Here is a 14,046-nt window from a genome sequence, read left to right as displayed (position 1 = left end):
CACCAGGGGTGGGGCTCCTCCTACAAACCGTTTATTGGGGTGGAGGCACTCAGGGTGGCGGGGGAGAGGGGACATCAGAGCAGCTCCCTGGAGGGGGGGGAGGGCAAGTCCCAGCGCTGGGGGCTGCACCCCCAGCCCCCCCCCGTGCAGCGGGACCCCGCGGGGCAGCAGTGACGGCCGTCGGAGCAGCAGGAACCCTGCGGGGGGGGGGAGACACACGGGGTGAGGAGGGGAAGGGGTGACGCCACCCAGGCCCCCACCCTGGTGTCCCCCCACTAACCTGGGCGAAGGGGCAGCACCCCCAGGAGCCCCCCTGGGCCCGGCAGCACCGCTGCCCCCCGCGGCAGGAGCTGGTGGCACCGCAGGGCACGGGGGCACCTGGGTGGGCGCTGGCGGCTCGCAGCGGGGCGGGGGGCACGGGGGGTGCCCAGCGCAGGGGGGAGGGCGCCCCACGGGGGTCTGCAGGCGCTGGAAGCAGCGGGGTGGGCGCCAGCAGCAGCTTCTCACAGCTCTCGGTGACCACGTTGCAGGTGTAGCCCCGGGGGCAGCAGTGCTTGTGGTCCCCACAGCAGACGGCCTGGAGGGGGGGGACACAGGACAGGCTGGGAGCAGTGGGGGACACAGGTGTCCAAGGAGCAGGGACCCAGGTATCTGGGGGATCCAGGTGTCTGGGTACCCAGGGAGCTGGGCATTTGGGTGCCATCCCGACCTCCCCACTCCGTGTATCCCATTGTACCAGCAGAGCCCCAGGGACAGTGCCAAACCCTGTCCCCAAGGTGCCCACAGAGCATCCGTGCAGGTTGGGGCAGTGACAAATGTGGCAGTGACACAGTGGGGGACTCCCCTTTCCCTCTCAGCCCTGCTTGGTCCCAAAGCCATGCTCTGTCTGAACCCCCCCATTCCATGCCCAACACCTCGTGCCCCGGAACCTCCACCCCACCTCTGGGACCCCCATACTGCAGGGATGCCCCCGGACCTGCTCGAGGGGGCAGCACCCCCAGGTGCCCAGGCTGAGCCGGCAGCACGTGCTCCCGTCGGGGCAGCTCGTCTCCTCGTCACATGTGACGTTCCCTGATGTCACCTGTCCCCCCGGGGCAGTGCCGGCGTCTTCCTCACCCAGGGCAGGCGGGGGACCCCCCCCTGCAGGCAGCTGCCCCCCTCGGGGTCACAGGTGTAGCCCTGGGGGCAGCAGTGCACGTGGTCGGAGCAGCAGACGGCCTGGGGGGCAGAAAGAGGGGGCTGAGCATAGGGGAGCCCCCCACAGGGACACCCATGGGACAGAAGTGTCCCCTCCTGTCTGTTCCTGCCATCCCCAGTACCCCCTGACCCAGCCTGGCTTCATCCTCACTTTGAGGAGGCACAGATATGGGGACCCCCTCATGATGCTTGTCCCACATGAAGGTCCCTGAGCACCCTTGTGTCCCTGAGCATCCTGGTGGCTTTGTGTCCCTGGACAACCTTCTGCCAGTGGAGCCCCAAACTGGTCCCAGTTAGCACAGAGGGTCACATGGAGAGGGGAGGCAGCAAAAGAGCCCCATTCCAGTGGGACATGGGGGAGTAGAGCCCTCCCTGTTCCTCCTGAGGGACAGGGGACATCTGCCCTCATCCTTCAAGGACCAAAGGGTCATCTGGCTTTGTCCTTCCAAGGGAAAGGGGTCATTGGCCTTTGTCCCACCAGGACACAGGGGAGCCCCACTCCAGCCCATGGGGTAGGGGTGGCTCTGGGGAGGGGGAGAGGAGGTGGCTGTGTCCTGCTGAATGTCCCCGTGTCCCCCATCCAGCTGCTCCAGCCACCTGGGGTCCTGTGAGCCATGTCCTCCCCTCCAAGGTCACCCCTGGAATCTCAGCCCTGGGTGAGATCCCCACCCCCCTGGCTGCACCACCCCAGCCCCCCACCCCGCTGGGGACCCCAAGGTGTCCTTGTCCCCACAGTGGGGGGGTGGGCAGAGCCCCCCGGACCTGCTCGAGGGGGCAGCACCCCCAGGTGCCCAGGCTGGTACGGCAGCACGTGCTCCCGTCGGGGCAGCTCGTCTCCTCGTCACACTTGACGTTCCCTGATGTCACCTGTCCCCCTCGGGGCAGTGCTGGGGTCTTCCTCACCCAGGGCAGGCGGGGGACCCCCCCCTGCAGGCAGCTGCCCCCCTCGGGGTCACAGGTGTAGCCCTGGGGGCAGCAGTGCACGTGGTCGGAGCAGCAGACGGCCTGGGGGGCAGAAAGAGGGGGCTGAGCATAGGGGAGCCCCCCACAGGGACACCCATGGGACAGAAGTGTCCCCTCCTGTCTGTTCCTGCCGTCCCCAGTCCCGCCTGACCCAGCCTGGCTTCATCCTCACTTTGAGGGGGTACAGATATGGGACCCCCTCATGATGCTTGTCCCTCTCCATGGGACACATGAAGGTCCCTGAGCACCCTTGTGTCCCTGAGCATCCTGGTGGCTTTGTGTCCCTAGACAACCTTCTGCCACTGGAGCCCCAAACTGGTCCCAGTTAGCACAGAGGGTCTGACTGGGGAGGGCCACCAAAGGGGCCCAGTGTCACCCCCTCCCTGTGGGATGCTGGGGGGTGGGAGTCTTGAATCGCTCCTGGGGGACAGTGGACATCTGTCCTCACCCCACCCAGGGGACAGGGGACATCTGCCCTCATCCTTCAAGGACCAAAGAGACATCTGGCCTTGTCCCTCTCAGGGGACAGGAAACATTGGCCTTTGTCCCACCAGGACACAGGGGAGCCCCACTCCACCCCACGGGGTATGGGTGGCTCTGGGGAGGGGGGTGGAAAGGAGGTGGTTGTGTCCTGCTGAATGTCCCCGTGTCCCCCATCCAGCTGCTCCAGCCTCCTGGGGTCCCGTGAGCCCTGTCCCCCCCTCCAAGGTCACCCCTGGGATCTCTGCTCAGCCCAGGTCCCCTCATCCCCCTGGGTTCACCACCCCAGCCCCCCACCCTGCTGGGGACCCCAAGGTGTCCTTGTCCCCACAGTGGGGGGGTGGGCAGAGCCCCCCGGACCTGCTCGAGGGGGCAGCACCCCCAGGTGCCCAGGCTGGTACGGCAGCACGTGCTCCCGTCGGGGCAGCTCGTCTCCTCGTCACACTTGACGTTCCCTGATGTCACCTGTCCCCCTCGGGGCAATGCTGGGGTCTTCCTCACCCAGGGCAGGCGGGGGACCCCCCCCTGCAGGCAGCTGCCCCCCTCGGGGTCACAGGTGTAGCCCTGGGGGCAGCAGTGCACGTGGTCGGGGCAGCAGACGGCCTGGGGGGCAGAAAGAGGGGGCTGAGCACAGGGGACACCCCCATGGGGACCTCAGGGACAAATGTACCCGTCCTTCCTGTCTGTTCCTGCTATCCCCATTCCCCCCGAGCCAGTTGTGGGGGACCCTGTCATCAGTCCTGTCCCCTCCACCCTGACAGTGGGACACGTGAAGGTCCCTGAGCACCCTGGGGGTTCACGTCCCTTCACCACTTCCTGCCACTGGAACCCCAAACTGGTCCCAGTTAGCACAGAGGGTCTGACTGGTGGGATGTCAAAGGGACCCAGGGTCACCACCACCCCCTTGGGACACTGGCAGGGGGAGCCCTCTGTGTCCTTCCAGGGGACAGGGGACATCTGCTTCACCCAGGGGTTCAGGGGACCCCCACCTTGCCCCTCCAAGGGGAACAGGGGACATCTAGCCTTGTCCTGGGGGCTGTAGAAAAGACTCCCACCCTTGTCCCTTCCAGGGGGACAAGGGGACATCTGCCCTCACCTCACCCAAGGGACAGGATCTGCCTGTCCCAGGGGGCACAGGGGACCCCCAGCCTCCGTACCTGCTCGAGGGGGCAGCACCCCCAGGCCCCCGAGCTGAGCCTGCAGCACGTGTTGCCGTCGGGGCAGCTCGTCTCCTCGTCACACTTGATCTCACCAGCTGGGGACACGGGCACAACTCAGAGCTGGTGTCCCCTCCCTGGGACAGCACACAGTGGAGGGGGTGGCTGCCCCCCCGGGGGGGGGGGGTCTCACCTGTGGGCAGCGCTACCAGGGCTGTGGAGCCCCCCAGGGAGGTGCAGGTGGAGCGGGTCAGGTCACAGGTGGTGCCCTGGGGACAGCAGTGCTGCCTGTCACTGCAGCACACGGCCTGGGGAGAGGGAGAAACAGGGGTGACAGGGACACTGGGGACAGGGGGGATGCTGGGGGGACATGGCCCAGAGGGTGCCCAACATGGGGGACACGGCATGAGGTGCCTGCAGTGGGGTACCCCATATGTGTGCCCGGTATGGGGTGCTCAGCACGGGGTGGCCAGTGGGGGTTGCTCAATACAGGGTGCCAGGTGTTGGGGACACAGCACAGGGTGCCCAGTGTGGGCAGCTGGCATGGGGGGGACAATACAGGGTGCTGGGCATGGGGTGAGCAGTGTGGGGTGCCTGGAATTAGGGTATCTGGCTTGAGATACTTGTCTGGCCTGGGATGGGGTGACTGGTGGGTGTGGGGTGCCTGGTTTGGGGTGCCAGGCACAGGTTGCCCGGTGAGGGGTCCTTATTTTGTTACAGGCTGCCCAGTGTGGGGTGACCACGCACAGGGTGCTTGGTCTGGGGTGCCCAGTGAGGGGTGGCAGTTTGGGGTGCCTACATGACGGGTTCATTCGGGGTGTTTGGCACCGTGGGGCGCCCAGGGCGGTGCCAGCACTCACGTTCTGCAGGGGACAGCAGCCGTACTCGGTTGGGGACAGCTGGCAGCAGGTGGCTCCGTCGGGACACGCCGAGCGGCCGCCGGGACACAGCACCTGGCGCAGCTCCACTGCAGGGTGGGGGGACACACTCTGTGTCACCACCGTGCCACCAAAACCCCCTCCCCACCCCTGCGTGCCCTCCGTGGGGACACCCCTTACCTGGGGCGGGGGGCTGGCGCTTCCAGGCGGGGAAGGCCGTGCTCAGGGGGACGTCCCTGTCACCGCCGGGGGACAGGCAGTGCCCGCGGGCCAGGTCGCAGGTGGTGGCGTGGGGACAGCAGTGCACCTTGTCGGCACAGCACGAGGCCTGCGGGCACCAGAGACGCTCGTCACGGCCACGGCCTCGCTGTGCCACCCCCTAAAGTGTCCCCATGTCCCCCCCAGCCCGTACCTGGGGCATGGGGCAGCACCCCCAGGCGCCGCCGGCCGTCACGCAGCACGTGGCGTCATCGGGACACTCGGACGTTCCATCGGGACAGGGCACAGCACGGGGGGCTGCAGGGACACGGTGAGGAGCCCCCATGTCCCTCCTGTCCCCCCACACCCCCCCATAGCCCCCCCCATACCTGGGTTTGGGACGCAGGACTCCCCGTCAGCGCCACAGCGGGACCCCTGGGGACAGCAGAGCTGGCCCCCGGCACAGGGGACGCTCTGGGGAGACACAGAGGGGGTCAGGGAATCCCCAGAAATGTCAGGGAGAGGGGAAAACAGGCATCGGTGGGGGGGTCTTACCTCAGGGAGGGTGCAGCTGGTGCTGGCAGGGCAGGACGAGCCATCCTGGCATCCCACTGCGCTGCGGGCAGGCAGGGCCTGGGGAGGGGGGCATGGGGGGGGGTTATCCCCTGCTGGGGACCCCCCTGTGCCCCCCCCAAACCCTGCACACTCACCGGGGTGACGGGGCACGGTCCCCCCTCAGGACACGGCAGCTGGGCCCCCGCTCCGGCCAGGGCCACCCACAGCAGCACGAGGGTCCTCATGGCTCTGGGGGCACCTGTGGGACCCCCCCACACCCTCCTGGTCTCAGTTTCCCCTCTCACTGAGAGGTTCTGCATCCCCCCCAAAGTCTCGCTTCTCCTTTTGGCCACGTGTCAGGAAAGCCCCAGCCCCAGCCCCTCACCCGGGGCCCCCCACCCCGGGGGACACCTCGGGGTCTTTGGGGGCACCTCGGGTGCTGGGGGCCCCCACAGCCAGCGGGGGGGCGGGGGAGCACTGTGGTGTCTGCCACCCCAACCGCGGCGACAGCGCCCCGATAACATCTCCCTGCGGTGCAGGATGAGGCTCCCCCGCTGCTCCACCCCCCCTTTCCCACTTCCACAATCACTTTCACTTCCCTTTCCCCGCGCGGTCACACCCCCTTCCCCTGCCCAAGGTGTGTCACGGGGGGGTGTCTGAGCCCACGGTGGGGGGGGGATGCCTCCCACTCAGGGGGGACCCCTGGGTGTCACTGCACGACCCTCCCCCCACGCCGGGACCCTCCAGGGCAGGGCTGGGCTGTCCCCACCGTCCCCATAGCACCGGACCCAGTGCTCCCAGTTCCCCCAACTCCATGAGTCCCAGTGCACCTCCATGACTCCCAGTGCCCCCCAGTAACCCCAGAGCACGCTGTGATTCCCAGTGCCCCAAGGGACTCCCAGTGCTCCCAGTACCTCCCAGTGCTCTCCCCCCTTCTCCACCCCCCGCGTCACTCCCAGGGAATCCCAGAATCTCCCGTGACTTCCCAGCGACTCCCAACGCTCCCAGCACCGCCAGTACCACCCAGTGTCTCCCAGTGGCCCCCGTGACTCTCAGGAACCTCCCAGTATCCCCAGAACCTCCCAGAGATCCCGGTACCTCCCAGTGGCTCCCGTGACTCCCAGTTCCTCGCAGCACCTTTCAGTGCCTCCCAGCGCCTGCCGGGTGACTCCGTGACTCCCAGAACCTCTGGGTGCTCCCACTTCCTCCCAGTGCCCCCCCGGGACTCCCAGTGCCTCCCAGTGCCCCCCCCCCCCGGGACTCCCAGTACGTCTCAGCTGCCCCCGTGACTCCCAGTGCCTCTCGGTGATCCCAGTTCCTCCCAGTACCTCCCAGCGATCCCAGTTCCTTCCAGTTCTCCCAGCACCTCCCAGTTCCCCCCGACCCCCAGTGCCCCAGCACCTCCCAGTTCCTTCCAGTTCTCCCAGTGCCTCCGTGTTCCGAGATCTCCAGTTCCTCCCAGAGCTCCCAGCACCTCCCAGCACCTCCCAGTGCCCCCAGTTGCTCCCAGCACCTCCCAGTGCCCCCAGTTGCTCCCAGCACCTCCCAGTGCCCCCACTTGTCCCCAGTACCTCCCAGTGCCCCCAGTACCTCCCAGCGCTCTCGGTCCCCCTCCCGGTCCCCGCCGCAAGCCCCGCCCCCGCTGCCCGCAAGCCCCGCCCCTCACCCGCCATTGGTCGCCGTGCCCTTCCGCCCCGCTGCCATTGGCCAGCTCGAGTGAGGGGGCGGGACCAGGCGGGCTACTCACCCTGACCCTCGGCCTCGTCACGTGACGCATCGGCCACGTGACCGCAGCTTCCCCCGCATTCCGGGGCTCCGTGCGATGAGTTGGGGCGGCCTCGGCCCGGGGGTGGGGGCTGGATTGCCGACACCGACCCCCGTGTGAGGCACAGACCCCTCTGCCCGCGGCCCTGAGACCGGCCCCCCCTGCCCGGGGCTCGGGAACCTCTGTCTGGAGCACAACCCCCACCCTGCTCGGGACACAGAGACCCCCACCTGGGGCATGGACCCCTCTGCCCAGGGCACAGACCCCCTTGGCCAGGGCGCGGACCCCCAGCCCGAGGTCTCACCCCTCACTGCTGCTGAGCCCTGCAGGCACCTCCGGGACCAGCAGCACCCCTATGGCCCCCCCTCAAATCCTTCCCAACCGCCTCAAACTTCCCTCAGACCCCACAACCCCCAAATCCTCCACAGCCCCTTCATGCCCCCTAAATCCCCTCTAAAACCCCCTCCACACACCTTCCCAAACCCTCCCCTCTCCAACCCTCAAACCCCCTGAAAACTCCCCCTCCAAACACCCAAACCTCCCTTCCAAGCCCTCCCAAAACTCCCAATGTCCCCCTTCAAATGCACCTGCAGCCCCACTAAAAACCCTCCCCAAACCACCTCCAACCTCAGCCCCTCAAATCCCCTCCACAACCCCCAAACCCCTCCACACTCCCTTCCAACCCCCTCCCAAACCTTCCCTAAACTCCCAATGTCCCCTTCACCCCCACAGTCTCCTGCAAAACCCCCTGAAACTCCCAAACCACCTCCACGCTCCTTTCAAGCCCTCCGAGCCCTTCCAAAACTCCCAATGTCCCTTCAAACCCCTGCCTGCAACCCCCAAGAAACCTTCCCCAAACCACCTCCAACCTCAGCCCCCAAATCTCCTCTAAACCCCCAAACCCCCTCCACACTCCCTTCCAACCCCTCCCAAACCTTCCCTAAACTCCCATCCCCTTCACCCCCAAGTCTCAGCAAAACCCCTGAAACTCCCCAAACCACCTCCAACCATCCCAATCCCAAATCACCTTCCACAAAGCCTCCCAAAACTCTCCCTCCTCCAATCCCCAAATCCTGAAGCCCCTGAAACCTCCCCAAACCCCCTCCACGCTCCTTTCCAAGCCCTCCCAAACCTCCCCTAGACTCCCATTGTCCCTCTTCAAACCCCCTGCACCTGCAACTCCCCAAGAAACCTTCCCCAAACCACCTCCAACCTCAGCCCCCAAATCTCCTCTACAACCCCTAAGCCCCCTCCACACTCTCTTCCAACCCCTCCCAAACCATCCCTAAACTCCCAATATCCTCCTTCAAACCCCCTGCAGCCCCCCAAACCCCCTCCACGCTCCTTTCCAAGCCCTCCCAAAAAATCCCAATGTCCCCCTTCAAACCTCCCCCCAACCAACCTCCGACCGCCTCAACCCCCCTAAATCCCCTCTAAAGCCCCCCAACCCCACTCCTCACCCCAACCTCCCCCAACCCCTCCCTCTTCCCTCCCAGCCCCCCCTCCCCTCTCCCTCCAGACACATCACCAGCCCGTGCCCAGATCCCCCCTCTCTCTGTGGGGGTTGCACAGCTCCTTTATTGGGGCGGGGGACTCTCAGATGGCCGACTGCTCCTGCCGGCCGTGCTCGGGGGGGCCGGGGGCCCGCTCTGTCTCGGTGGCCATGGCCGCCTGTCGCAGCACGGCCATGTGCTCCTCGGCCGCCGCCAGCGACCGCTCGACCCAGTGGCGGGCGCTGGGCTGGCGACAGGCGCTGCGTGTCACCAGCACCAGGTGGCTCACGGACAGCAGCAGCGCCGCGGCCCTGCGGGGGCACGGGGACGGTCACCTGCCTGCTCCCTGCCCTGGGGGCCTCTGTCCCTTTCCCATGGTCACCTCCGTCACCTCCCTGGTCAGCTCCCTCATCACCTCCCTGGTCACTTCTGTCACCTCCTTGGTCACTTCTGTCACCTCCTTGGTCACTTCTGTCACCTCCTCCCTCATCACCTCTGTCACCTCCCTGATCATCTTGCTGGTCATCACCCTCACCTTCCTGGTCACCTTTCTTGTCACCTCCCTGGCCACCTTCCTCACCTCCCTGGTCACCTCCCTCATCACCTCTGTCAACCTCTCATGTCACCTCCCTGGTCACCTCCCTGGTCACCTCCCTCACCGCCCTGGCCACCTCCCTGCCCCGTGGTGGCTTTGGCACCCAGTGCACAGCCCCAGCCTCAGTTTGCCCATCTCTGGTGACCCGAGAGAGGACCTGTGGGAAGGGCCTGAAGTTGTGCCAGGGGAGGTTCTGAGGGTCGGGTTGGATCTCAGGGAAAGGTTCTTCCCCCAGAGGGTGGTTGGCACTGAACAGGCTCCCCAGGGCAGTGGGCACAGCCCCAAGGCTGCCAGAGCTCCAGGAGGGTTTGGACAACGCTCTGAGGGACAGGGGGGGATTGTTGGGGTGTCTGTGCAGGGCCAGGGGTTGGATTTGATGATCCGTGTGGGTCCCTCCCAGCTCAGGATATTCTGTGCCCTGCACTGTGGGCTCACACCAAGGGCCCTCCCCGTCCTGCTGGGTCACCTGTGGGTGTCCCCAGAGGTGTGCTGGGGGGTGGAACTGATCTATGCTACCACCCAGGGTGTCTCCCCCCCTGCCCAGGAGTGCCCCTGTCCCCCCTGCCGGTGTCACCTGGCGTCCAGCAGTTTGGGGTCCAGCGGTGGGTACATGGATCTCACCACGTCGTCCACCCTGCGGCGGGGATGGTGTTAACCCTGGGGGACACTGTGGTGACACCACCCAGCACACCCTTCCCAATTCTCAGGAACCCCCCTGGAGCCTCCTGGGAGACCTGGGACCCTCCTCAGAGCCCCAGGAGCTCTCCCAGGGACACAGGAACACTCCAGAGCTCCGAGACCACCCTGAGACCCTCCTGACCCCCAGGACCTCCTCCCAGAGTCTCAAAACCACCCCTGAGCCCCAGGACTCATTCCCAGAGCCCCAGGACCTCTCCCAGAGCCTTGGGACCTTCCTGACCCCCAGGACTTCCCCCTAGAACCCCAAAAGTAATCCAGAGTCCAGGGATACCCCCAGAGTCCCCCTCTGTGCCCCCAGGAACCCTCTCAGAGATCCAGGAACACCCCAGAGCCCCAGGACCTCCCCTCAAGCCCTGGGACCCTCCTGACCCCCAGGACTTCCCCCCAGAGCCCCCAGAATAACCCCAGAGTCCAGGGACAGCCTCCCCAGAGTCCCAGGGTGCCCCCACAGATCCAGGACCCTCCTGAGCTCCAGGACCTCCTCCCAGACTCCTAAAACAACCCCGGAGCCCTGGGAACACCCTGGGAACACCTGGAACAGCCCTCTCCAGAGCCCTGGGACACCCCCTGAGCCCCAGGGAACCCTCCAGAGCCCCTGAATCTCCCCCTCCCAAATCCCTGGGGACCCCCAGAACCCTGGGACCGCCCCCCAGAGCCCCCCATCACCTGGGGCTGATGCGCTTGGCCACCACGATGATGTCACCCAGGCTGGCAGGGGACTTCACGCGGCCACCCGAGCCCATGGTCATGGCCACCAGCTTCTCTGTCAGCGTGTGACAGATCTGGGGACAGCAGGGTCACCACTGCCACCAGTGCCACCCACCACTGGCACCAGTGTCACCCAGGCCACCAGTTCCACTGGTACCACCAGTGGCCACCCACCATTGCCACCGTCGCCCCCAGTGTCACTGGTACTCCCACTGCCACACTGCCACTGGTGCTACTGGTGCCACCAACAGCAGCAGTGTCATTGGTACCACCACTGCCACCCACCATCACCATCAGTGCCACCAGTGCCACCAGTGCCACCGGTGCCACCCCGACTCACCTTCAGGATGGCGATGCAGTGGGACACCAGACCCCTGTGGAGAGGAAGGAGGGTGTGAATCAGGTGTTTGGCCCCCTGGCTCCATCCTTGTCCCACACCCTGTGTCCCCCCAACCCGTGGGGACATTCCCACCCTGAGGCCACCTTGAGGACCATCCCCACGCCTTGGTGATCCCCAAATCTGCCACCTGCATCCCACGAGGGGGGGTTGGCACTGCACAGGGGTCCCTGGCAGTGGGGGGACAGGAGGGACACACACTCACGAGGCGTCCTCCACCCAGTCCTCGTTCTCCAGGATGGCCTCGATGTGGGGGTTGGTGATGACCACATCATCCAGTTCTAGCTCCGAGGGCTCTGATGGTGTCTCCGAGGTCCCTATCAGGTCCACGATGGGTCTGTTGGGGACAAGAGGGACAATCCCTGGGGACAGGGCCACCTCCTCGGGCTGCCCCACGGCCCTGATGATGCTGGGCACATCCCCAGCTTCATCCCCTGGATAATGGTGAACAAGTCCCAAACTTCTTCCCTCTGATGATGCTGGACACGTCCCCTGCACTGTCCCCCTGATGGCAGTGCACGTGTCCCCATCTTTGCCCCGCTGATGATGGTGAACATGTCCCCATCTTTGTCCCCCTGCTGATGCTGTACGTGTCCTCATCATCATCCCTGTGATGAACATGTCCCCAGCTTTGTGCTCCCGATGGTTATGGATGTGCCCCCAGCTTTATCCCTTTGATGGGACATGTCCCCTTCACTGTCCCCCTGATGATGCTGGATGTGTCCTCAGCCTCATCCCCACAGTCACAGCGGATGTGTCCCCTTCACTGTCCCCCTGATGACTCTGGACACGTCCCCAGCCCCGTCCCCAGCCCGTGGGGGTCGATGTCCCTCCGTGCCGCCGTCACTCACTTGGTGTCGTAGTGGTGGCGCAGGTCCTTGGGGTGGCAGTACCGCTGCCTGCACACCACCACCAGCGCCACGAAGGACGCCAGGAAGATGGTGGCCAGCACCCCGATGGCCACGATGACCACGGTCTCCATGGCCGGGGGGGAGGGACCAGGGGGGCTCAGGCATCCGGGGCCATCCCAGCACGGCGGGGTCTGCGGCGACAAGGAGGGCAGGGAGGGTTGGGACGCCATGGATGTTCTCCTTTCCCTCCCTGCACCCCAAAATGCCCGGTCAGGATCTGGTGTCACCCCCTGAGGGATCCTGGGGTCCTTCCAGAGACGGTGTCACTGGGGAGGCTGGGGTGACGCTGGGTGTGGGGGGGAGCAGGATTTGGTCACGGGGCTTGGGGGAGGCTGCCCCTCCATCCCATCACCATGGCCAGGGGGACACGGGGCAGGGACTGGGGTCAGGAGAGCAAGGCCTGGGCTATGGGGGGCTGTGGGGACCCCCAGAGAGTGTCCTTATGGGGACCTCCCAGAGCCCCACCCCTCTGGGGCCATGGGGACCCCAAGAGCCCAGTCCCTTTGGGCAATGGGGACCCCCCAGAGCCTGACCCCTATGAAGACCCCCAGAGCTTTTCCCTATGAGGCCATGGAGACCCCAGGGGCTGATCCCTATGGGGACCCCTGGAGTCCCACCCCTGTGGGATCATGGGAACCTCCAGAGACCTGTTCCTAGGAGGCCATGGGGACCTGGGATCCTGTTCCTCTGGGGTCTCAGGGACTGGTCCCTAAGGAGACCCCCCCATCCTGATCCCAATGGGGACCCCCAGCACCCTGTCCCTAAGGAGACCCCTCTATTCCAATTCCTGTGGGGCCATGGGGACCTCCAGAGCCCCATCTCTATGGGGACCCCCTGATCCCAATCCCACTGGGCCCTGGCTGCAGTGGCAGGGCCTGTGTGTCCCCATGCACAGCAGGACAGTGGCCGTGCCAGGCCCAGGGGACGCCGTGTCCCCTCACAGACAGACGCGGGGACCCTCCTGGGTGCCCATCCCGTGTGGGGGACACCCCCCAACCACCCATCCTGCCCATCCCACGGGCTGGGGGGGCTCCATCCCTGATCCCTGCCCCTCCCTACCTGGTGCCAGCCGGGAGGAGGCCCCGCCGGGACGGGACACGGGGACACACACGGGGACGGTGCCACTTCCGCGTGCAAACAGCGCCAGCACCGACCTTTACACCCTGACCAGAGCCTGGGCCCCCACACGGGGGGGACAGGGGGGGCCCCCCCAAACCCTCCGGCCCCTCTCCCCACTGCATCCTCCCCCCACCCCCCCACTTAAATCCCATTGAATTTTAAGCCAGGTTTAGGGATTTGGCTTAAATTTGCATTTGTCCCCGTGGCCCCCCCAAGGCTGGGGAGAGCAGGGGGGGCACACACGGTGGCACTGCCCCCTTCCCCCCCCGGCCACTTTCTCATGAGATTAAAGCCTTAAGAGGGATTTTGGCTGCCAAAGCTGGTTCTTGCTGTAACCCCCTGGTGCCTGGTCCTGGGGGGCGACACAGCCCTGGGGGTGTCCCCAGCTCTTCCTCCCCAGCCCCGGGGGGGTTTCCCTCGTTCCCTCCTCCCCCACCAGCCCCGGAGGGGGGTCCCTGCCCTGGCTGGGTTGGGGTTGGATCCTGCCTGTGCAGCAGGGAGGGGGGGATGTGGCACCAAGGGGAAAAGGGAGGTCTGGGGGGGCCCTGTGAGGGGGGTGTGGCACATGTGGGGGTCCTATGAGGATGTGGGAGGGGGGTCTGCTGCGCTGCAGGGGCCTGGGGGTCCCTGGGGAGCCTGAGGGGTCCCTGTGGGAGTCTGGGAAGGGTGGTCGCTTCTGGGAGGGTCTGGGGGGGCCCTGTGAGGGTCTGGGGAGGGGAAGTGTGAGCTCTTGTGGGGGTCCTGGAGGGTCTTGTGAGGGTTTTGGGAAGGGGGCTTTGCTGCAGGGGGAGTCCAGGGGGTCCTGTGAGGGTCTTGGGCGGCGGTCGCTGCTGTAGGGGGGGATCTGGGGCGGGGTCGCTCCTGGTGGTTCCAAGCGGTTCCCGGTCCCGCACAGCCCCGGTTTTTGGGGGGTCCCGCCTGGCCCTGGGGG

General features: G+C 66.2%; 2 protein-coding genes across 2 annotated transcripts; both read right to left on the bottom strand.

Annotated features, from left to right (window-relative positions):
* Nucleotides 1-9: 9 nt before the first annotated feature.
* Nucleotides 10-7,034, bottom strand: GRN (granulin precursor). The gene is given in 16 exon segments (XM_050334763.1): nucleotides 10-197; nucleotides 281-577; nucleotides 977-1,089; nucleotides 1,092-1,218; nucleotides 1,960-2,202; nucleotides 3,001-3,243; nucleotides 3,798-3,895; nucleotides 3,991-4,105; nucleotides 4,658-4,764; nucleotides 4,856-5,003; nucleotides 5,088-5,191; nucleotides 5,263-5,347; nucleotides 5,429-5,506; nucleotides 5,584-5,687; nucleotides 6,527-6,585; nucleotides 7,019-7,034. Coding segments are annotated over 14 exon segments (1,971 nt in total). The 5' UTR covers nucleotides 5,674-5,687; nucleotides 6,527-6,585; nucleotides 7,019-7,034; the 3' UTR covers nucleotides 10-74.
* Nucleotides 7,035-8,730: 1,696 nt separating this feature from the next.
* On the bottom strand, nucleotides 8,731-13,120 carry TMEM98 (transmembrane protein 98). Its single transcript, XM_050334726.1, has 7 exons — nucleotides 13,056-13,120; nucleotides 11,937-12,127; nucleotides 11,291-11,422; nucleotides 11,029-11,062; nucleotides 10,647-10,762; nucleotides 9,856-9,915; nucleotides 8,731-8,997 (listed from the first exon to the last, which is right to left on the bottom strand). Exons 2-7 carry the CDS (start codon nucleotides 12,065-12,067, stop codon nucleotides 8,790-8,792), a joined length of 681 nt encoding a protein of 226 aa, XP_050190683.1. The 5' UTR covers nucleotides 12,068-12,127; nucleotides 13,056-13,120; the 3' UTR covers nucleotides 8,731-8,789.
* Between the last annotated feature and the right edge of the window lie 926 nt (nucleotides 13,121-14,046).

This window comes from Myiozetetes cayanensis, unplaced genomic scaffold, assembly GCF_022539395.1.
Source record: "Myiozetetes cayanensis isolate MyiCay16 unplaced genomic scaffold, myiCay2020 scf58, whole genome shotgun sequence".
In the NCBI taxonomy this organism is placed as follows: domain Eukaryota; kingdom Metazoa; phylum Chordata; class Aves; order Passeriformes; family Tyrannidae; genus Myiozetetes; species Myiozetetes cayanensis.
Note: the sequence above shows the minus strand (reverse complement) of the source record. Positions and strands in the feature narration are given on the sequence as shown.

What these genes read in the sequence shown, in the direction of transcription:
- TMEM98 (XM_050334726.1), bottom strand. Translation starts at nt 12,067, where the DNA reads ATGGAGACCGTGGTCATCGTGGCCATCGGGGTGCTGGCCACCATCTTC. An exon ending in GACTGGGTGGAGGACGCCTC is followed by an intron (nt 11,063 to 11,290) that starts GTGAGTGTGTGT and finishes TCCTCTCCACAG; the next exon opens with GGGTCTGGTGTCCCACTGCA. An exon ending in CCCAAACTGCTGGACGCCAG is followed by an intron (nt 8,998 to 9,855) that starts GTGACACCGGCA and finishes GTGCCCCCGCAG; the next exon opens with GGCCGCGGCGCTGCTGCTGT.